At 37.0% G+C, this 23,786-nt stretch overlaps 3 protein-coding genes across 3 annotated transcripts; 2 read left to right on the top strand and 1 right to left on the bottom strand.

Moving 5' to 3' along the window:
* Positions 1-2,642: 2,642 nt before the first annotated feature.
* On the top strand, positions 2,643-6,113 carry LOC141839758 (vacuolar protein sorting-associated protein 60.2-like). Its single transcript, XM_074727579.1, has 7 exons — positions 2,643-2,851; positions 3,621-3,772; positions 4,864-4,957; positions 5,043-5,114; positions 5,242-5,353; positions 5,492-5,652; positions 5,871-6,113. The coding sequence occupies exons 1-7, from the start codon at positions 2,783-2,785 to the stop codon at positions 5,922-5,924; spliced, it is 714 nt and encodes a 237-aa protein (XP_074583680.1). The 5' UTR covers positions 2,643-2,782; the 3' UTR covers positions 5,925-6,113.
* Positions 6,114-7,165: 1,052 nt separating this feature from the next.
* On the bottom strand, positions 7,166-9,808 carry LOC141840536 (obtusifoliol 14-alpha demethylase). Its single transcript, XM_074728554.1, has 2 exons — positions 9,268-9,808; positions 7,166-8,305 (listed from the first exon to the last, which is right to left on the bottom strand). The coding sequence occupies exons 1-2, from the start codon at positions 9,730-9,732 to the stop codon at positions 7,307-7,309; spliced, it is 1,464 nt and encodes a 487-aa protein (XP_074584655.1). The 5' UTR covers positions 9,733-9,808; the 3' UTR covers positions 7,166-7,306.
* Positions 9,809-20,190: 10,382 nt separating this feature from the next.
* LOC141838763 (chalcone synthase 2-like) lies at positions 20,191-21,497 on the top strand. The gene is made up of 2 exons (XM_074726331.1): positions 20,191-20,374; positions 20,488-21,497. The coding sequence occupies exons 1-2, from the start codon at positions 20,194-20,196 to the stop codon at positions 21,495-21,497; spliced, it is 1,191 nt and encodes a 396-aa protein (XP_074582432.1). The 5' UTR covers positions 20,191-20,193.
* The last annotated feature ends 2,289 nt before the right edge of the window (positions 21,498-23,786 follow it).

The raw sequence follows: 23,786 nt of genomic DNA, 5'->3' as shown, positions 1-23,786 counted from the left end.
AGGATGAAAATTAATATATCTGATTAATGATTAATGTATGTGTTTCTTTAGGGTGAAAAGTTTTTAGAAAGTTGGAAGTCTTGAGGGCTTATTTTTTAAGACGTGGAAGATAAAGAAAGCACACTAAATTAAGGCCCCTTCGCTAGACCTCGTCGGCTTGTCATCGAGCACCCTAAAGAAAATTTTTAAAATTAATTTTTAAAATTTATATTAAAAATTTTTTAAACCCACCATTGTTGGTCTCAAATCTGAATAAAAAAGAGTGTGAGAAAAATTTTTAAAATAATAACAATTATTTAAAAAAAAATCGCCTAGGACCCCCCACAAGCTTGAGCTGCCCCTGGCTCCATAACTAAAATAGCTAGCAAAACACAGGTTCTTATATTGCATAAGTAAAATAACAACTAGTTTTAATTACTGAACTGAGGTTTATGATAATCACAATTTCTTTAAAATAGATTTATTTTCCTTTTTGATGGTGCTAATTAAAAATTTAAATGAATGAGCATGGATTATTATATGCCGAATTGGTACCTACATTTTATCACGGAAATACAAAAGAGTCTAGAAGCTTAGAGAAGGAACGAAGAGGAAGAAATAAAAAACAAATTAATGCTAGATGCTCTTGTTGAAATTGAGTTTAATTTATTTATCACTCTATATAATTTCCGCATTAACACATACATCTCAATTCATTAATAATTCATTATTTTAACAGTATAGTTCGCTATAAATCAATTTATTTATTTTAATTTATTTTAAAAATATGTGGCTATTTCATATTCCTATTACCGCTTCTTTGTTTTTTACCCATATTCCAACGTGATGCTCGTGTGTCAGGATCATGGGTTGCTTGCTACCCAACTCCACGGTCCCACTAACTGACTAGTTTGAAAGGTTGCCCCCTTCCTTTCCATTAAAATTCTTTATAGTATTTATTTTTTAAATATGATTTAGCTGTTCGTTCGACAGTTTACTCTTTTAGTTATAAATTTAAAATATAATTTATTAATTCAAAATCGTTCCCGTTGAATTCGAATTTGAATTTATTTTTTTTATCATATGAGTTTTTATCATTACACTACACCTATGAGATTGAATTGCACGGTGCCTTTGAATTTCCTTCACCCATTATTCCTTAGCGTCAGTGTGGTTGAAAAATTCTGAAACTGCGTCGTGCTTTAGGAAAATAATATTAGTAATTGGTCAAGCTTATCATATGTATTTAGAAAAAAAATAGATTTTACATATGTTGTTAATGTGTTCGCAGCATACGGAGAGTTTGTTGACTCAATAAAATTAAATCAATTATACTCGATGTTGGAATACAATTACAATTCTATATTAGAAATATATAAAAAAGATCATAAAATTATAAAATAAAAAATATTTTCATTGGAATGAGACCTTTTAAGTAAAACTCAAAAATAAAATCATGAAAACTTAAACCTAAAGTAGATAGTATTATACAATTGTGTAAATATATATAAATTTCATCGGATATATATGGGTCTGAAGTTCCCAGTGGTCTTTTAATTTGTTCATATTAGAAATACATGAAAAAGATTCTGAAATTATAAGATGGAAGATATTTCATTGACACGAGATCTTTTGGGTATATATATGTGGGAGCCCTTCTAATAAGGGTCTGATGGAATTCACATACATCTCTACTGTGATATTGTCTATTTTGTACCTAAGCCCTCATGATTTTATTTTTGAGTTGTACCTAAAAGACCTCATACCAATGAGATATCTTACATCTTATAACCTTATGATCATTTTTATATATTTCTAATGTGAAAGAATTTTATGCTTTGATTGTATCATAACATTTAGGATGAATCTCCAACTCAATTCAATTCAAGACGAATTGCAGATTAGGCGAATTAATCTACGAGCATATCACAAAATAAAAAATATATATAAAAAGCTAAAAATTTTACTTTTGATTGTGGATTAAGTAAGTTAAGCCTATAAATCTACCAAAAAATAAAAAATATATAAAAATATTAAAAAATTTAAATTTAGTTGCGGATTAGGTGAGTTAAGCCCACGAGCCCAATAAATTTTAGAAAAAAAATTTCTCAACTTCAGATCAATTCAAGCCCATCGCAGATCAACCTACGCGGATGACGGGCTCAAGTAAATCAATCCATTTGGATCCATCTTAAAATAGATTAATAAAATATTAATCTAATTTTTATTATTTGATGGGTGAATCAATTCGACCCTCATCTAAATTGACTGTTCTATGTGTCGGTGAATAATTTAGGTTAGGTTTGAGTGTCATATCGATACTGTATCGAGGTTGCGCAATGACTTAACATAGAGCATGCAAAGATCAAATAGCTCATTGGCCGTATAGTTTGCTAATTTTTCTTTTGCGTGTTTGCTTAGGAGTTAAGGAAGACACGGCCCACTAGAAGCTAGAAAACAAACGAGTTCGGATCTTCACCAATCCGCATCCACATTCAATGGTTAATAACAGATCTGTTAGTGACAAACGGCTGGGATGTGCGAATCAAAGAGATGAAGGGCGATTGCGGAGGCAATCGCACCAATCGGAAGTGGATCCGAACCGTTAGTATTTCCGCGCGGAGACGCAAGCGGAGGGTTTCCTTGCTTAGAAAGCTTGCCAGTTTTGGCGTTTTGAGGTTTGACTGCCACCGATCTCGCCCCTTTCTTCCTGCGTCGGTTCCTCGATCCATCGCTCGTCACAGCATAACGCTCCTCCGAAGCAGTCGCGGAAGGGTGGGCCTAAGGTCGGAATATCCCCGAGATGAGGCGGGTCTTCGGCGCTAAGAAGGACAAGGAGCCGCCACCGACGATCCAGGATGCCACCGATAGGGTTTGACTTCTCCGAACCTGTGCCTCTTTTTTTTTCTTTTTCGAAAACGTCTTTATTTCCGAATTTTCTGACGCAGCTCGTGACTTGATGCGTCATGCTAATTTGCTCGATCTCCATTGTCCATTTTGTTTAATCTATTACTTAGATTTATGATAATTTATTGTCGGAAGGGGTACAGTGGAGCACGGTCGAGGACTAGTGGCTTGTTTAAAGATTTGAATTTGCAGTATGATTCATTGATTTGGTCTGATTTTCGAAGAGTTAACTTAGATGTCTTGGCTCATGATCTTCGTTGATCTGGCGTGGTAATTTGCAGAAAGGACAAGGTTGTGTTGTTGAGTGAGATTGATCGTAGTTGGAGTATAATTCGCTAGTGGAACCTATATTTTATTTACTTACTAACATGTTTGGAAATAAATTTCTAATTACATCCTTTCTTGCCACACTTATTCTGTCTGTTTAATATTTTCAATCACTTCAGATTGGTTTACAGGGAATGCTTCAGCATCCTAATAAACTAGATGATTAATAAGCCAAGTTTCTTTATTCTGTAGCTTCTCTAATATGAAATGATGATGATTCTCTTGCATACATTCATTGCTTTCTTGTTGGATTTGTAACACCTTTGCCATCTGTCATTTAAATTTTGGCCAGTTTCACTGTAAGCCTATCCATTTTGCATTCTGATTTTTTAGTTTGTGCTGTATGGACTATCGGGAATTGTGTTTTTGTAATCCTTCTATTGTCACTAATACCGAGATTTTTTCAGATAAATAAAAGGGGTGAAACAGTTGATGAGAAAATCAAGAAACTTGATGCTGAATTAGCTAGATACAAGGAGCAGATTAAGAAGACTCGACCTGGTCCTGCTCAAGAAGCTATAAAAGCTAGAGCAATGAGGGTCCTTAAGCAAAGGAGGATGTAAGTTCTCTGTCTTTTCTTTCCTTCAAACAAGTACCTCGTTTGACTAAGTGCTTGCTTACGGTGGTTCTGTCCAGATTATACATCTCATAGCTCTTTCATCCCTCAATCCCATGTACTGAACCAGTTTTGTTGCCAAGTATATGAGCAATATTTGTTGGTTTTAACTAATGGTTGGTATTGGTTTGATGGATAGTTTTTATGCGTATTGTTTCAGTAACTTTTAATTCTTATGAATCCTTGTACATAGCATAAGGTTCCACGAACTACATCATTGTACCATTTCCCCTGAGTGTGAGTAATTTCTCGTGTCGAGCACTTTAGGATTCTGAATTGGTGTACAACTTTAGTTATGTGCCTGCATCAAGGTTTCAAAGATCTACAGCAGTCAACACTAATATTGTGGCATGGTTAAAGTGATCCAGCAAACTTGTGTCTACCAACATGTTTTTTTAATCACTAGTCCCTACTGTTACAAAACCATAGAGCTCGATTTGGGCATCCATCCCAGTATGATAGGTTGTAATAGACCTAGTAGGGATCACAAAATTATCCTTGAGTCGTAAACTTGTGACAGTTTTTCCTTGTCTTGAAGTAGTTGAAATTATGGAATATTAGCTTAGCAAGGAAACCTCTTGTTTGTAATGTAGCCTTTTGTATTGCTATTAGCTGGCAGTATCGTGTTACTTGTTTGTGATTAAGTTTTGGTTAACTTTTTGACTGCTGTTTTGCAATTTTCTAGTGATCTGTATCAACCCAATGCAACTTATACATTTGATATGAAGATCTTGATTGTGTTGTGGTCGCCTTCAGTGGTCATCAAATGGCTTTGAGATGGCCACTAAGAATGCCTGTTTAGCTATGTTTAATAACATATCTTCCGAAAGGTCTCGACTGAGCATTCCTTTTTGATGATCTTGAAAAGTGTTGTGGAGTTTTTATACAAAGAGAACATTTTGACTCTGGACTATCCTTTTTAGTTGGATAGATTTCGAATCGATTTTTCTCCTGCATAAATCAATTTTGTCATATTGCATGCATAAATGCACAATTTCCTCACCGCCTGATAATTTCCGCTTGCTTTTGCACAGGTATGATGGCCAACGTGACATGATATATAACCAGACATACAATTTGGATCAAGTTGTCTTCGCTACAGAGGGACTTAAAGATGCTCAACAAACTGTATGTTACATAGTCTCTTGTCTAACTTTTATTGTTCCAACATGTTTTCTTTTGCTAATACATAAAAGATCAATGACTTTTCTAGATGTCAGCACTGAAGTCTGCTAACAAGGAGTTGAAAGGGGTGATGAAGACTGTGAATATTTCAGCTATAGATGTATGTTGCCTTTACTTATGGGCTTGAAGAATGTTACCATATATTGTTCGAGAAGACAGTTTGATTTAGAGGTTTGAAAATGCAGTGTTTTGGTTTTTGAAGTATGAAATTATTTTCTGAAATTCAGAGTATGCAAGACGAAATGATGGATATGATGGATATCAGCACAGAGATTCAAGAATCTCTTGGAAGAAGCTACAATGTCCCTGATGACATTGATGAAGAAGAACTTATGGGCGGTATGGCATTCCTATACAATTTTCATATTATTTGCTCATTTTGGCATTTGTTGAATTGATTGATTTTGTAAATCTAGAATGACTTGCAATGTGTTTTTTATTTTTATTTTTTTAAAAAATTTTTGGTAATAAACATAGAGCTAGATGCTTTGGAAGCTGATATGGGAGCAGAGACAGAGTCTGATGCAGTTCCGTCTTACCTTCAACCAGATAAGGAATCTGATCTGGACGCAGAACTCAACTTACCTGTAGCTCCAATGGGCAATGCTTCAGCGGTGCCCAACAGAGCAAACCACCAGGTATATCTATCATTCAGTAAAATCATGTAAGAGAACATGTAATTGAGATTTTGTAGACTTAGTTACGACTCTTTAGCCTGTAACTTACTATTTAAGTCCAGAAAGCTGTTCTTGAAAGTTGATATTGCACAATTATGCTATCTTAGCATTCTTGGTATCTTTTTGCTCATTTGTCACATAATTGTGGTATCCTGACTTGTCTGCTTGAAATGATGCAGGCGGAGGATGGACTAGGCTTACCTGCTGTGCCTCAAGCATCACTACGCAGTTAGAACCAGTGTCACTGGGATCGACAGATGGAATTAGTCATTTCATGTACTACTAGTATGCATCAATGTAGTTAAGCAGGTCATTATCGTTTTGAGTAATGATTCATGAGTTCAAGAGTGCTGTATATTGTCAACTGAAATAAAATTTGACCGGTCATATAGCTTTATATGGATAAGACGTTTTATGTTGAAGCGTAATGTGTATTTTTACGTGGAACACTAGCATATTTCAACTTCCACATTGCATCTAGGATACAAGCTTGAGATTAAAATATGTGAAAGGGAAAACCCCTAATTGATTGTAACCCTTTGACCGGTCAAGAAGCAAAGTCTGTGTGGTTGCAATGAATATACATTTAGTCATTGCAGATGGATGCATGCCATTGGCCAGAAAATCCTGACAAATTCTTATTAACCCAGTGTTTGCTACATTTTGAGAAAGATGAAAAATGTCATCCTATTAAACTATGCTAGTTTCAACTAGATGAGTGGAAATGCGTGCATCTTATCTTTGCATTAAAAACGATGAGGTTGTATCATAAAAATATGAAGATCAAACGATTTCCTTTCTGTTGTGTAAATTAATTTTTGGATCTTTTTCTGTTGATATTTTCCTTTCACTGATAGGTTCGGCTAGTGCAATAAGAATATATTTTAACTATGTTAATGCAATTTTAATTTATTTTCTTATATTAATATTTTTAAAGCCGCTAACTACATTGTAAAGATCTGAACGCAGAATGCTCTCTCCTTTGTTTCTCTACCTCCTTACAATAAAATCTTGTTATTCAATAGAATATAGCTACAGTGGCACTTAAGCAAGAGGTTAATCTTGTTAGTTGCTGAAAATCACATCCATGCGTATCGATCCAGTCAAGTTGGCACCCTAATACCAGCAGCCATAGTCAAATTAGTTCACTGCAATTCCCTTGCAACTACGGTTCTCGAACAACAAAGGCAGTCTTTCAGCAAGCAAACTATCTGTAATTTACCTCCAATAGATGGCTTCAATGGAGTTTTCCGAATTCACCTTCAATAGATGGCTCTTTTAAGGTTTCCTGCTGAAATCCCAAGTATGAAGTAGGCAACTTCTTTCAGCTCCAAAATTCTTGCTAGTTGCCTTCCCCTGTCCTCGCATTTGCAATTGCCAATGTAAATTCAGCTTGTTATTTGCAAATATAATAGAACATGAAAAGAAAAAGAATAACAGGCAAGATCGCTTCAGCTTTACGAGTCCACTTAGATGATCAATCCACAAAATCAAAGGAGACATTATAGAATAAACGAACAGCTACAAGACAAGGTCTTCAAGACAACCATTACACCACAGGGAACCCCAGAGAATTATTTCAAACTAGGTTAGACACCACACACTAAATTGAGAGTCAGCAAATGGGCAGCTTCCTTCGCTTGTACTGCACCATCACTTCACCTTTTACTCCGACAACCATCGCATTCCAATCATTTTCTGGGAATGGAGATATCAGCTCGAACTCAAAGTTCCTCAGCAGGTGACTCCATATAGCCTTAATCTGCAAGTATGCAAAAGGTTCTCCCAGGCACCCATGCCTTCCTCCTCCAAATGAAATGTATGAGAAGGCCCCTGCAGCTTTGTCTTCCTCCCTTCCAGGTGCAAACCTATCAGGATCATATGAATCTGGATCCTTGTAAATGTAGGGCAGCCGGTTGGCAAAAGCTGGGGACGTTGCAACAATGTGGCCCTTGGGGATATCATACTCTTTCCCTTCTCTTGTGGTGACACTGAAGCCATCATGTGAGTAGCGCAGAAGCATTATCAATGGTGGATGAAGTCTGAGAGCTTCCTTGATACATCTGTAGAGAACCTCCATCTCAGATAGGATGTCATGATTCACTTTGTCACCGTGCCTCCTCATGATCTCCTTCTGCTCCTCGAGAGCAGCTGTGAGATACTTCTTGAAACGGAGCATATATGCTCCAGTCCAGGTTGAAGTGATGGAACTAGTGTGCTGTCCAGCAAAGAGGGCAGCAATCAGCAGACCAGTGATCTCTCCTTCTGTCGTTGATCTTCCATCTTTGTACTTTGAATCAATGAAGCACTGCAGCATGTCGTCGTCAGATTTCCCAGAACTCTTGCGTGACTTGATGATGGTGGAGAAGATCTCAGCTATCCTAGCACGGGCACGATCACGCCGGCGGTGGGCAGGGATAGGAAGATAAGGGAATATAACGCTAATTGGGCGCATGCCATTGTCAAGATCATGAAAGAGGGCAGAGACATCATCGAAAAGCTTGTCCCTTACCTCCCTCCCTAGCAGGCATCGGCTTGCTGTCAATATGATGAGATGTTCCAGCTCATACTTCAAGTCTACTGTGCCACTCTCTCCCCATTTTGAGAAGTAATCCTGGAGCATTGACAATAACTTATTAGGATCGCCTAATTCTATGCAACAACAACGAAACAATGTGCAAGAACCATGCTACAGTACACTTAACAATTCTTACACAAACCTTGAACGAAAAAAAAATCCACTTCATTAGCTTATTATTGGCATAAATTATGACTATTTGCAGCTTGAAGCAGCAAATCAGAGCCAACCAAAGAACAGAACAATAACACGAGTTCTCAGAAAAATTGCATCCTCAATCATTAGATCTAGATGAGTCTGCGACCATTATCATTCATGCTAAGGCTTATGCAAACTAGAGGACTAGTTGAAGTTGCAATGGATTTACTTTAAAAGAAACTTATACCTAATTATTCAGTTCAATATTAAAATAAGCTCAAACATCCTCACGATGTTGATATCAAGAAAGAACAAGGACCATAAACGTCACAAATCATCAACACAAGTTGGATTATATGTGACATCAGCATAAAAAATATCTCACCAATAATTGTTCCTGTAAGTTATTTGATTCAACCTAATGCTATTAATATTTACGTTAGTAAAACATACTCAATAAGAGATTATTTAACCAGAGATGCCAGCGGAGGAAGTAGTTGATTCAATTATATTATTCACAATTACGGTGGGTTATATAGATCTGAGCCTGTGGAATATGTCAAATCCATAGGAAGATCAAGTTCTTCGGAGAAAAACAATGTTAGCCTCCAGAATGTTTGCTAATGAGATGGAAGAATCAGTTTCTTGATAGATACAATTGAAGCATATCATGGATCTAAAGATTGGAAGGATCAGTTTCTTGACAAATGCAATTGAAGCATATCATGGATCTAAAGATTGATTATTTTACCAAATTAATTAAGCCTACAAACTAACATGTGGTTTAAGATTGAAGCCACTAAGCCTTGGTTCGAATGATCATCACCTCACATGAGAGGGGGGAGAGGGGGCATGATTACCTCAGCCTCGGCCACCATCTGGTCCACATAGCTCCTGAGTTTGGTCACTCGAAGCGATTCCGTGAAGAATCGGAACTGCTCCTGCCTCACCGAGTAGTCCACATCAAAGACGACGCCCGGGCCGAAGGTGGGCACGTTGAACTGGTACACCTCCTGCTGGCTGAGTTGCGCCTCCGGTGCCTTGAAGAAGTGCGCCGAGACCTCCGGTCCGATGAAAAAGGTGATCTTGCGGTTCAAGATGTTCACCGTGAACACGCCGCCCAGCTTGGCGTACTCCTCTCGGATCATCGGGATCGGGCCCTTCATGAACCGAATCAGCCCGCCGACGACAGGAAGTGCAGACACTGTCGGCGGCAGCCGCTTCTTCCCCTTGGGCGCCAGGACGGCAGCGATAAGCTTCGCCAGGGCCAGCGTCGCCATGACGAAGAGCAGCCCCGCCGCCAACTTGTGCTCCTTGAGATCCATCGCCGATCTGCGAAGCGAAAACGCTAGGGTTGGTACGGAGCTAGATAGGGGAGGAATTCCATTAAATAAAATAAACAAGGGGCCGAAACTGGGGGCGAATAAATATTTTAAAGCCAAAGTTTTTATTTAAAAGAGTTTTCAATAAAATTTAAAAGGGGGAAATAATTAAATTACAGTAAAAAATTGCTAATGATAAATTGTAATTAAAATTATCGTTAGCTCTTTAGTCTGGTTTAGCCCACACTTAGGTGGAAGTTGTTACCTCAGCGTTGAAATTCGATCCTTATCTATTTCAATAAATCTGTCACACCGTAACCAACTCAACTATACCCCGCGGACTTATTTAACCCACACAAACAATCTCAAATGATCTTTTCTAATTAATTCATCAAATACGATCTTGGAATGTACACGAGGCGTCCCCGGGGCCCCGGGACAATGGTACAACGGTAGGACATTCAGGTTGTGATCCAGGGATTCGCGGTTCGATCTCCAGCTACGGCGTATTTGTAAGAATTTTCTTCCAAATGGAGAACGCAATCAAAGGATGCTGGGCATCTGGTTATTGATTGTGGCACTAGTAAAGGCAAATCTAGCACTTTTGGCCTCCTTGTCATAAGTTACCTAAAAATTTCTTCCTTTCGGCTCCCTTTATCACAAACAATCTCCTTGTTAAGAATGCACAAATGGGCAAGATTTCAGCAGAATCTAACCGAAACAAGAGATTTTGATCTGAGATCTATCATCAATTCTCCACCATCGACTTCGATCCAAATCTCCTTGTTCAACTGGTCGCATCGCCCAGTGGTCCATGGCGCCCACAGACTTCGTTTTCTAGCTGAACTGTGCCTGGCTGGCAGTGCGTGGAAGATGCTTGCTTCTGTTCTCATGCCGGCCACTGTGATGACATTTAGGACGACGAAGAACAATGATACACACTACAAGACAGAAGACATTTGGATTAGCACAAAGTATTGTAATAATGATACAGAGAGCATTCATTAGGGATGATGAGCATCAGCTGGCCCAGCTATGACAACGACAACCCCCACCCCCGTCGCATCCAAGGAAATGTTGGGGGCAGTTCAAAGGTGAGAAATGACACCGCCCAATGTCTAATCACTCACATTATATGAAATTGGCATCAACTCTCGCTGTATATCTTTCCAAATATAGGACTCAAGAGAACGGAGATAAATAATTCTAATCTTTTTCTTCTTCTTCTTTAACGACATAGACCTACTTAAAGAAAATGTGTTATTTTTTTAGGACATTTTATCTCAATTTTTACTTGTGATATTGATAAAATTTTAAACTTTTTCATCCATCTTCTACATACAATACCATTTTTAAAAAATAAAATATTTTTATAAATTTATATATTTAATTTTTATTCTTCTTCCTTTTAATGAACCAATATCTAATAATATTTTTATAAATGAACTTACAATATCATTTTTAAAAAATAAAATATTTTTATAAATTTATATATTTAATTTTTATTCTTCTTCCTTGCCTCTCGATAATTAATGAACTTTTCATCTCTTTAAATTTTAAAAAATATAATTTTTTAAAATTTTTTTTCTCTTTCCTCATTTGTTAATGAACTTTCTCCCACCCTACTTAGGGTTAGAGTGGAAAATTATTGGTTCTTGCGGAAGCACTGACTGTTCAAATAGACGAACAAGGATGGTCGTGGCCTATGAATATGCCGGTGGTTCTACCAAACTTGCTCCAGGCCTTGTGGCTTCACATCTGCTCGTCCTCGGACCTAACACCTGCTTTGAATGAACCTAACTTTTTCTTGATCCGTTCTTCAATATTCCAATTACCACCATATTTCGGTCAGATGCCATGGACAGTCAAGCCACCAGTCAACAAACTGCCAACTCACACACCGTTGCTCCATCGACGAAGGGACCTGAAGAGAAATTGAACGATCGGGTTAGCAGGGTGTCGAGGATTCTCGACAAGTCATTCCGACACTTAAGTCAGTATAGGAGGAAAAAGAAAGAGAAGTGTAGGAAGTTGCTGAAGTTTCAAGAGAGTCTTTTTCATACCTATGGGAGGATTTATATACTTATAGGAAGGAATATCTATGTCGATTTGGGCAGACCTCTGTCGGGGCCAAGGGACAAGTTCTGATGATCGCTGCCATATGGCCTTGACATTAGAACTATCAAACGACCTAACCCACTAAAAACTCATCATATGACAGGGTGAGGCAGACCGATCCACCAACTTGGCCAGTTGGAAAATCTCCAACCCAATCCAAGGCAGATTACGGGTTAGGCGGGTCAACCCATAGGCCTATTAAAAAATAAAAAATATTAAAAATTTTAAGTTTGGATTATAGTTTAAATTGATCAAGTTAAAATTTTTAAATTTAAATTGTAATTTAGATGGATCTAGCATACTAATTCGTTGAATTTTCTACTTTACTTTTAAAATTTAAAATAAATTAACAAATTTTCTCAACCCTCGAGCCAACCCAAGCCCACCGCGAACCAACTCACGCGGCGCAGGCCTAGGCTGGTCAACCCATCTGAATCTATCTTAAAATGAGTTAATAAAATTTCAACCTAACCTGCCTAAATTGCTTGGCGGGCCGGGATAACCTGGCGGCCCCAACCCAAATTGACGGCTATACCCGGCATGCGACATCTTGGGGACAAAGCCTATCAACCTCATAACCGTCCTGTGGTTCGATATTGTTGATTATTCTTGCCTTTTGGTTGTAGGCGCAAATACAAGGGGGTCCAGGGAACCAGACTTGAAAACCTTATAACCGCAATAACACTACACAAATAAAGGTCATTTGCAACAAATAAACAAGTCTCAAAACATCAACACATCACATGAACAAAACAACTAACAAAAGTCTCAAAACAACCGAAAATAAAAAGTATCATCGTCCATGACATCGACCTCAGAAAATACATTCTGCTCCACTTTCTTTTCCGTCCAAACTTCTTCTTCTTTTTCTACATCAGAAAATAAAATAAAATAAATATTATTTTGTATAAATTAACTATAATATGTAATTACTTACTTCATTGCCATCCTTGATTTCACCAACTTTGTTCGAGATAAAATAATAGTGTTAATCAATAAAAAAATAAAAGATTTACAAATGAAATAAAAAATATAAAGCAATACTAATTGTAAGAAAAATCAAAATTATACACAACTAGGCTTATGAAGAATCATCATCATTACCATCATCACCAGAACTAGGAGGAATATGACTTGGAGCGGAGTCTAACTAAAGATGTCACATAATGAAATCATGTTGTCGGCGCATTTCTCTCATCTCTTCATCCCTTTACAAATTTTACCCTTTAAATTAGAAATTTCTTCAGTTAGGCTTTCTTTCTGTGCTCTTACTGCTGGTGGAGTGGAAGAAGATGTGCCAGCAACTCGATGAGTTCTACTCAGAGAACTCATTCCCAATATCCTTTCTCCCCCTTGGATCATCTACTCACCTCCAACTAGATATTCAGATCATTCCCAATAAAGGACTTAGATCCATCATTGTTATCACTGGCATTTGAAATTCTCTGTGCTAGCTCTAGCTCATCATATTTTTCCTATATTGAAATACAAATACATTTAATAAGTTAGAGAAGGTACATAACTATTAGAATCCAATTAAGTTAAAAATTATAATTCAAACCTTAATAGCTCTAGTTCTATCCCAACTCCAAGTCTTATTTTTCTTTTGAAATGTGCGGGTAAAAGTCTCTATAAAAAGCGGCTCCTTCCCTATTTTCTTAGCCTAAAAATATATTGTTAGAAATAGTATAATAGTTTAAAATTAATTAGTAACGTACTGTCTATAAAAAAACTTATCAATCTGCGTGTACGTTCCTCAATGTTGATTGAGCCTCCCGCATATGTTGCAGATGAGTCTCCAGAATTAAATGTTTGATTTACTTTAGTTTGGTGACTCTTTTATTTACTTTCCTCGGTTTCCCAAAAAACTGAGAATCCTAGTCCAATTTTCATCGATGATGTATTGTGACTTTTTCTCCCTTATTTTGGCATAATTTAGAACATGCCGAATGTGATCCCAATTTTTTTTTAAAATTCTCTTGATTTCCAATTCTTCATATGGATCCCAATTGAATGCCCGCTAAAATTGAAAAAATAACAAATGATTATATATTCATTTTTAATTTGATATATCAATTGAAGGGAACATATACCTTAAATTTATTCCACCATAATTCTTTTATGAGTGTTAGAGTGCTAGTATATGTTATAAAAGCCCCTCCCTAATGGTTATTCAAAATTTTATTAATTTCGCAAATAACACTCACAGAATTTTAAAATCTATCATAAAATTCCAAACAAATATTATTAAATAAATTAAATAAGATGGAATATGAATATCCAAAAAATTGATAAGATAACCATTATGTAGGAAAATATATAATTAAAAATATAGAAATTTATTTTTAGATAGAATCATGAATACTAAATTATTAAATATTTATGAATTTATGTGAGGGACTATATACTCCCGAATATCCTAAACCTCAGCAGCGGACTATTTGGGAGAAGGGTTTAGAGACTGCAATGCCCACGAATCTGGTGAAGGTGCATGCGACGGCCCTTTAGTGCAGGTGTTGAAGCATACTGGCTAGAAGTACTCCTTCTCTGACTACCTCGTCGAAACTATCAACCAAAATTGTTATAAGATGAAATTTTAAATATTTATTGCATAATAAAGAATATGAAAAAACTTACCATATTTGCTAAAATGAAAGCAGGTGTAATACTAAACATGTAAATAATGTCACCTGTATTGACCTATAAGAAAAACTACAGTGCATTAACAGTTAACTATAAATATTTAATAATAAGACAGTATATAAACAATTAAGTAAGCAACAAGTCATATAAATATGCAGATTAAAACTAAATTACTCATAAAAAATACATTACCATTTTTAAAAGATCTTCTCATTTTTTATTATATAATAACATCAAAGTCCAGATGCACCTTCATTCCTTTGACAGAGTCAAATTAGCGACACATAAATAAAATAACTCGTATTTCTGGTCCGGGATATTCTACATTTATAATTTTATCGAGTAAATCATAAAAACCATTGTTTGCACCTCTATTATGATCTGATGAGTAAACACATACTCCACTATTCATTATACTCTTTCCCATTCCATATTCTTAAGTATAAAAATTGTATCCATTTATGAAATATGCTGGCCAAGTGCATACTAATACTCAGGGCCGTCTCAAGGTTTTATGGGACCCTAGGCTAAATTTTTTTTAAACCTTTAATATATTTTTTAAATATAAAATTTTTCCTCATATGTTTTCATTCGGATTTGGGACCGACAACAATGGGTTTAAATTTTTTTTTTGAGATGCAAAATTATTAATTAAAATTTTATATTCAAATTTTGTTAATAAATTTTTTTAATTGATAAAATTACTAGATTATTTAATTTTTTTCAAGATATTGTTGAACATAAATAAGACTTTATTAATTTTAATTTTGAAAAACTTCTTTTTGTTGAAGCTACACTAATAAGCATAGTTAATAATATTTTATAAGTTATTCATGCATTAAGAAAATAATTTAATTTTTTAATACCTCAATTGTGATTTATAATTCTGGATTTATTATTTTTTTAAAAAACTTTTAATTCTAAAAATAAATTTAAATCATCAATATCAGATAACATGTTATGTGTTAAAAAAATTTTAAGATTTAAATATTTTTTTAAAAAAATTATCATTAAGTAATTTTAAGTTTTTTATATCATATAAAATGAGATCCACAATATTGATCTGTTAGCTCTTGAGAGAATAAAGATATAAAATAAGATAAAAGAAAAGAAAATTGACAATATAAATAGAATTTTATATTTTTATAATAATATAATAATTATAATTAATATAAAATTAATTAGTTTTACTGTTATTTTTAGAATGATGCATCAATTTAGCCACGCTTAATTCTTATGCATGTAGCAACTTCTCATGCATGTAGACGTGCAGGCGTGAGCAATGTATCAAATGCACTAAGTGGCATCAAATTCTCATGTATAGCCATGCAAATGTGATGTGGCTCTGCATAAATCGAAACAGTATGATCTCACTAAATGAACACATTGTTTGATTGATAATAAAAAAAAATTATTAAAATAATTTTTTAATAATAATGGGCCCCACTAAAATTGGGGCCCTAGGCATAGGCCTTAGTGGCCTATGCCTTGAGCCGGCCCTGCCAATACTTTTGGACCCCAAGAAAGATGAAATAGAAATTCCTACTCAAGGTGAACTTGATTATTATGAACTTAAAATAAAAAAAATATATTTTAAAGTTTGCATATATATAAATCATAGTACAATTTAGATTGATTATTTACATATGATTTGAACCACGGTGCAAATTCTTCGTCGTAAAATCGATTAAAGTCTTGTGTCGATATTTCACAATATAAGTATTGAAAAATCATTCAAAAAAATTAATTAAAACATAAAAAATTTACAATATGAGAAATTAAAAAAATAGAAAAATATATACTAACTCGAAATATGACATGACTTCTGGATAATTCAGTAAAATATATGTCTGGACTGCACGTCATTCTTGACCAGTTAAATATCTCTGCTTATATTGCCCACCTGATCGACCAAGATATTTCAAAATTAAAAATGAATTAAAATTTGGATCAATAGGACCCTCATCATTTCTTCCTGGTCTCTATTTTTTTGCTCTTAACGTGAGACTCAAAATAATATGATGCAAAAGTTATTATTTTTTCTATAATGTATGCATTAACAATAGAGACTTCAACATGTATTTTATATTTTACTTTTTTTTCAAATGTTATAGAAATCTGTTTATCATATAAAAATTATATTAGATATCAAAAATATATAATAAGATTAATAAATATTTATCCATTAATCTAAATTTAAAATTTTACCTTTCAAATAGATACATCCATCGATAATGGACAGGACGTCCAACTTTGGCCTCATATGACAAATGAACCGAAAGATGTTCCATGGAATTAAAAAATAAAGGTGAAAATATCCTTTCTAAATTACACAAAATGATTGAACTCTCTCTAAAGTCTCCATGTGTGAATGTCTCAAAAATGTTGAGTAAATATCATGAAGGAAAATGCTTAACTCTAAAATTGCACCCCAGATAAAATTTGATAAAAGTTCGTTAAATGTAATAGGAATAAGTCTTTCCATGAATATATGACAGTCATGACTTTTCAAATCAATTAATTTGCATTCCTTCAAATCAATATATCTTCCAATATTAAAGACATAACCATCTAGAAATTTCAAAGATTTTAACCATTCATAAATACATCAATGGCTTCTTTGATGGTTGAAACTTGTTTTCCCTGCTTCACCGAGAAGAGGAGCGCCGCCCCCCTTTCCCTGCTTCACAGTGAAGAGGAGCGAGTGCCGATGGCCCCGGGTTTTTTCTTTCCCGTGAGCTCCTCGTGTTGCTGACCACGAGAACAGAGTTGTTTCCGTTGGCCTCCTTTTCTTCCTTTGAGCTCGGCGATCACAATGGTGAAGAATCTCACCTCCAGCCAACCCTATTACTTCCGGGAGAAACCACCACAAGGTGCTTGCCGGAGTGAAGCATATTACCGATGATTGGTTGTCCATAGTCAGTGGCTTGTGAAAGTGTCGCCGGCTATCAATGATGGATTGCTATCAGAGTTGATGTCGGGATTTTCCGTCAAACATCAAAAGCCAAAACCCTAATTCAGATAAAACCAAAACATCAAAAGCCAAAACCCTAATTCAGATTAAACTAAATCGAGTCACTGTAGCAAATCGAATCGGACCGGATTCAAGACTAATTCGCTTGATTCATTAACCAAACGAACTCTGATTTGACCCAAACTAGTTTTGTTCATTTTATCTTCACAAGACGAAGCTTCTCATATCTTCCATTTTGCCAAAACTTCTTCCATCATGAACCAAACCAAGTTGGTTTAATTTTGGTTCAAAACTGAATCATTTGGTTCACTAACCAAACGACCTCTGATTTGAACGAAGTCAATTTCGTTCATTTCATCTTCGTAAGACGAATTCCATCATATTGTTCTTTGTCCGATCCAACCAGACTTTATCTCTCTCGTTCTGAGAATCTAATTCTCAAACTCATTTTAAGTTTTTCGGAGAACTTGTAGGGCGTGTGACCCAATAGATTCCCGATTATGTTGGTCGTCCGTAATTAATCATTAATTACGGAACGATCATGAGTGGCACTTAGTAGTACATCATGATCTCCAATTGATCAAAAATCAACGATTGATTCCAAAACAATTCTAAACCTTTCAGCAGCTCCACTGAATCGTGCCTCGTTCCTTTCACTATCTTATACTCGCTTGGTTCAGGACATGGTCTATGTGTCGGTCCTCACTAGGCTAACTACGTCACACCTAGCCCAAGCTGTTTTCTTTTCCTGTGGATTCAAGTTACTTGTACACGTATCCAAGAGTACCGTACTCTTAACATGTAATGCTTTGGTCAAAGACTTTTAGTAACAATCTTGACAAGCGGCCGCAAAGTATACGTCTCCTTTTCCAAGGAGCAGTGAATCTTGTGTGAGCTATTCAAACACCTTCGGGCACTTCGTCTTATACCCAATCATCTCGGGTACACACCTCCTCGGAGACGCTTGCTTAAGATGTCAAAATATAAGCCTCCGTGATCAAGCTGACTTGAATACCGCAAGTCAAAGGAAACTCACACTTAAGCTGCACTGAGATATTCATTGACATTTATATATCGAACCATATGAAGTCTCAAAGCAAGTCACTCCAATAAACTGGTTATCTTTAACTAGTATCAACGTTTAACTCTCAACAGCTAATGTCGACAGCAGTGAGATCGGCTATTTGACTAACCAAGGAGTTCAAACGTGCTAGTTTCGACAAAATTGATGACGTTCGTGCTCATCAATTCCTCGACTATGGATAATTCTAATACGTTCATAATTACACATGTAGAGATCCTCACTAGTTGTGATCCAATCACAAATTCTCTCACGTTATGAATCATATTGCGGACATTCAGTATTTGAGTTTAAGATCCACTCAAACACATACAGAATGTACACTCAAATAGTGAATTGCTATTTATCAAATAAATAGTATAACCGTAAGGCGATTACCTTAGGACACCCCTCAAATTAACACAACCTCGTCTCGGCCAACCTCGTTTCAGCCATTTCTAGCACCTCTCTTCATCCACTCCACCCCGCATCACCTCTTTCGGGGTTCCCGTCTTAGGCCTTTCGTGCGTCCTCATGTCACACAACTTCTCCGAGAGTGTTCCTATAGACAGACATCCATGTGAGGACGTACCAACAAGGGGAAGTACCCGTTGTGGTTGCAAGTTTGGTCCCCTCTGATACTCTTTCTTCTGCGCATTAGGACAAAGAGCATACCAGGTGGCCAGGCGCGGTCTCCTCCGATACCCCCTTTCTGCGCATAAAGTCAAAAGAAATGTAAAGCTGCCAGATCTGGTTCCCTCTAGTGCCCCCTTTTTTCTACACATATGGCCAAAAGGAAAGGATGATTTGAAGGAATTTCCTTTCTCGACAGGCAGCTGCAGGTAGTTGGAAAGACGTCACCCCACTGGACGTGAAGGGACCAAGCACAAGTTATAAAAGGACTCTCCCATCACTATGTTAGAGTTCGATCCCTGAAACTTTGCTCCTACTACTTTCTCCCTTGTTTGACACTATCCTCATCGGAATCCTAACTTGAGAGTCGGAATGACTTGTCAGGACTCCTTAGTACCAGTCTAATCTCTTCTTCTAAGTTTGCTTCAAGTTCGGATTAGATCCCACTCCTTAGCTCAACCCTGAGATCGTCCGTGTCAGATAGTTCATTGACTGGTAGCTTGACCATTTGCGGTATTTGGCCAGAACAAGAAGTAAGGGTATTTTTATAATTTTATATATTTAACATTCATTCTCTTTCCTTTTCTCTCACACAAGATAACACATGTTATATTAATGAACTTTCCCATTCTCCCAAATAAGAACATAAATATTTTCTTTCCCCTCCCTTTCTCTCCCTTCTCCTTCCGTTAATGAACCTTATATCATTTCATCCAAAAAGAGTGTGAGAGGCCAAGGTGGTCGAGGTCAGAATGATCAAAAGAGACTAAGATAGTTGAGGTCGAAATGGTCGAAAGATCGAAAGATCAAGATAGTCAAAATCAGGATGATCAAAGTAGTCCATCTAAAATTAACTATTAACTTTCTAACACAGATCGACATGCTTTTTGACATTCATTGTCACGTAGGGCCAATTAGAATCCGCCAAACCTATTAATTGCCCACCTCCTTTTTTGTTTTTCCGCTACCCCGCTGGTATATATATATCCATTTCGTGTAATTGAAGTGCCACAACGAAGACTAATCATCTGCAAGAATGGCCAAGCTAGTGACTGAGATACGGAGGTCTCAGCGAGCGGAGGGGCCCGCGGCGGTGCTGGCAATCGGCACCGCCACCCCGCCCAACGTCGTCTACCAGGTCGACTACCCGGACTACTACTTCCGCATCACGAGAAGCGAGCACCTCGTGGAGCTCAAGGAAAAATTCAAGAGAATGTGTACGTAACGTAAATTAATTAATTAATGGAGAAGGATGGGATTTTGTATGAGCTCAACGGCGTGTGTGTTTTCTGACGTGCATGAACTGCATGCATGGATTTGATATGTGCAGGTGATAAATCGATGATCAGGAAGCGTCACATGTACTTAACGGAGGAGATATTGAGGGAGAACCCGAAGATGTGCTCGTACATGGAGGCGTCGCTGGACGCCCGGCAGGACATTGTGGTGGTGGAGGTTCCGAGGCTGGGGAAGGAGGCGGCGGTGAAGGCGATCAAGGAGTGGGGGCAGCCCAAGTCCAAGATCACCCACCTCGTCTTCTGCACGACCAGCGGGGTCGACATGCCCGGCGCCGACTACCAGCTCACTAAGCTTCTCGGGCTCCGCCCGTCGGTGAATCGCTTCATGATTTACCAGCAAGGCTGCTCCGCCGGCGGCACCGCCCTCCGACTCGCCAAGGACTTGGCGGAGAACAACCGCGGCGCCCGCGTCCTGGTCGTCTGCTCCGAGATCAAGGCGATGACCTTCCGCGGGCCTTCCGACTCGCACCTCGACATCATGTTGGGGCAGGCTCTGTTCGCGGACGGCGCCGGCGCGATCATTGTCGGCGCGGACCCGGATCCGGCGACTGAGCGGCCGCTGTTCGAGCTGGTGTCTGCGAGCCAGACGATTCTGCCGGACTCGGAGGGGGCGATCGGCGGGCGACTGCGGGAGGTGGGGCTGACCTTCCACTTGGGCAAGGACGTGCCGGGCCTCATCTCCAAGAACATCGAGAAGAGCCTGGCGGAGGCGTTCAAGCCGCTGGGCATCAGCGACTGGAACTCCCTCTTCTGGATCGCCCACCCGGGCGGACCCGTCATCCTCGACCAGGTGGAGGCCAAGCTAGCGCTCGACAAGGACAAGATGAAGGCCTCGAGGGACGTGCTGAGCGAGTACGGCAACATGTCCAGCCCCTCCGTCCTCTTCATTCTCGACGAGATGAGGCGCCGCTCGGCCGAGGAGGGGAAGGCCACCACCGGCGAAGGGCTGGAATGGGGAGTTCTCTTCGGCTTCGGCCCCGGCCTAACCGTGGAGACTGTCGTCCTGCACAGCGTCCCCATCTCCGCCGCTGCCACTCACTGATCCATCTTCAGGCCATCGGCGTCCACCGTACGCTTTACTGCAATTACCCACTGCGCGTCTGTGTTCGACTAGATAATTATAATATGTGTTATTGCAGCAAATAAGTTGGTAATTATTGTGTTATTGCAGCAATTAATTCGCGTCGAAATTCAAGAACATGTTTGAATGAACATGCATGCAGAATGTTTTCGTTTTGTTTTAGAAATACTCTTGGGCTTGGAACACTCCTGTTGTTGGCCTGGGTGATCGAAGCTTTGTTGCTGGATTATTGGAGCAGATACTTTATCTATCTATCTATCTATCTATATATATATCTATCTCTATATATATATATAAAACTAAAATAGCAAAACACAGGTTCTTAGATTGCATAAGTAAAATAACAACTAGTTTTAATTACTGAACTGAGGTTTATGATAATCACAATTTCTTTGAAATAGATTTATTTTCCTTTTTGATTGTGCTAATTAAAAATTTAAATGAATAGAACACGGATTATTATATGCCGAATTGGTACCTACATTTTATCACGGAAATACACAAGAGTCTATAGAAGCTTAGAGAAGGAACGAAGAGGAAGAAAAAAAACAAATTATTGCTAGATGCTCTGTCTAATTTATTTATCACTCTATATAATTTCCGCATTAATACATACATCTCGAGTCATTCAATAATTCATTATTTTAATAATATAATTCAATATAAATCAATTTATTTATTTTAATTGTTTAAAAATATGTGGCCGTTTACTCATATTCCTAGTACAGTTAATTTTATCTTCTTTGTTTTTTACCCATATTCCAACATCATGCTCATGTGTAAGGATCACGGTCCTCACCAATTATGGTATAATGGAATCTCCCATCCCAACAACGTTAGTTTTCATATGGTCCTATCGGCCGTCTATGAAAAAATAAATTAAAAATTTACAATTGTCTGCTACGAAAAGCATCTCTTATCTCGCTGACTAATTTGAAAGGTTGCCCTTCCTTTCCATTAAAATTTTTTATATTCTGTCGCTTTCAAATTTTATGTGTTACAATTCTGAATAGTATTTTTTAAAATATATATATAATTTAGGTGTTCAAATTTTAATGATGACAGTTATTTTTTTAATTCGCCTATTAAATAAATTTAAAATATAATTTATTAAATCAAAATCGTTCCCGTTGAATTCGAATTTGAATTTTTTTTTTTTATCATATGAGTTTTTATCATTACACTACACTTATGAGATTGAATTGCACGGTGCCTTTGAATTTCCTTCACCCATTATTCCTTGGTGCCAGTGTGGTTAAAAGACTCTGAAACTGCGTCGTGCTTTAGGAAAATAATATTAAGTAATTGGTCAAGCTTATCATACTATTTAGGTGTATTTAGAAAAAAAATAGCTTTTACATATGTTGTTAATGTGTTCGTTAGCATAAGGGAGAGCTTGTTGACTCAATAAAATTAAATCGATTGTACCCTTGGGAGTCTTACATTAAAAATATATTAAAAAAATATCAAGATTATCAAATAAAAGATATCTTCATTATGATGAAGTGTTTTAGGTAAAAGATATATATGGATTTTATTAGATTTAATAGTAGTATTAGGGTAGGTCTTTATGGAATCATGTGGAGACTCTGGGGCTCCTAATAAGGGGTCTGTTGGAACCGTTAGACGAGGCTCCACATTAGGTGAAAGATATCTTACTAGTATGAGGCCTTTAGGGTGTATTAAGAGACCAATAGATTCCATATATATCTCCACAATGGTATGATATTAATTATTTTGGACATAAGATGTCATAATTTTATTTTTAAGTTATACCCAAAATGTCTCATATCAATGAGATATCTTTCATCTTATAATCGTAAGATCTTTTTTATATATTTTCAATATGAGACTTGGATTATATCCCAATACTCAAAGATCACCACAAGTGTTGGAGACTTAAAGAGCTTATAGAATATTTAAAATAAAAAAATATGACTAGGTTTTTTTGATGTTATATCTTGATGTATTAGCAAGATTAAGCTATGTATAAGAAATTTAATGTGATTGTATCTTTCATCAGAATTTCATATTGATCAAATTTTGTGCATCGAGTTATTCTTTATCTTAATGTATTCCTAGTAGTACGGTCAAATAGACTAACTCATGGCGGGACAGATCAACTCATAAAAAATCTATCATATGATGAGACAGGGTTGACCCGTTATTTTAACGAGTAGGAAATCACCAATTCAATTCAACTCAAAACGGATTGCGTTAGACAAGTTAACCCACGGACTATTAAAAAAT

The sequence above is a fragment of the Curcuma longa genome, chromosome 11, assembly GCF_044706935.1.
Source record: "Curcuma longa cultivar G26 ecotype Majalengka, Jawa Barat chromosome 11, ITB_CL_G26_1.1, whole genome shotgun sequence".
Classification (NCBI taxonomy): domain Eukaryota; kingdom Viridiplantae; phylum Streptophyta; class Magnoliopsida; order Zingiberales; family Zingiberaceae; genus Curcuma; species Curcuma longa.
The sequence above is the reverse complement of the archived record's forward strand: the minus strand, read 5'-3'. Positions and strand labels throughout refer to the sequence as shown.

What these genes read in the sequence shown, in the direction of transcription:
- LOC141838763 (XM_074726331.1), top strand. Translation starts at nt 20,194, where the DNA reads ATGGCCAAGCTAGTGACTGAGATACGGAGGTCTCAGCGAGCGGAGGGG. An exon ending in GGAAAAATTCAAGAGAATGT is followed by an intron (nt 20,375 to 20,487) that starts GTACGTAACGTA and finishes TGATATGTGCAG; the next exon opens with GTGATAAATCGATGATCAGG.
- LOC141839758 (XM_074727579.1), top strand. Translation starts at nt 2,783, where the DNA reads ATGAGGCGGGTCTTCGGCGCTAAGAAGGACAAGGAGCCGCCACCGACG. An exon ending in GTCCTTAAGCAAAGGAGGAT is followed by an intron (nt 3,773 to 4,863) that starts GTAAGTTCTCTG and finishes GCTTTTGCACAG; the next exon opens with GTATGATGGCCAACGTGACA. An exon ending in TTAAAGATGCTCAACAAACT is followed by an intron (nt 4,958 to 5,042) that starts GTATGTTACATA and finishes TGACTTTTCTAG; the next exon opens with ATGTCAGCACTGAAGTCTGC.
- LOC141840536 (XM_074728554.1), bottom strand. Translation starts at nt 9,732, where the DNA reads ATGGATCTCAAGGAGCACAAGTTGGCGGCGGGGCTGCTCTTCGTCATG. An exon ending in AGATGGTGGCCGAGGCTGAG is followed by an intron (nt 8,306 to 9,267) that starts GTAATCATGCCC and finishes TCAATGCTCCAG; the next exon opens with GATTACTTCTCAAAATGGGG.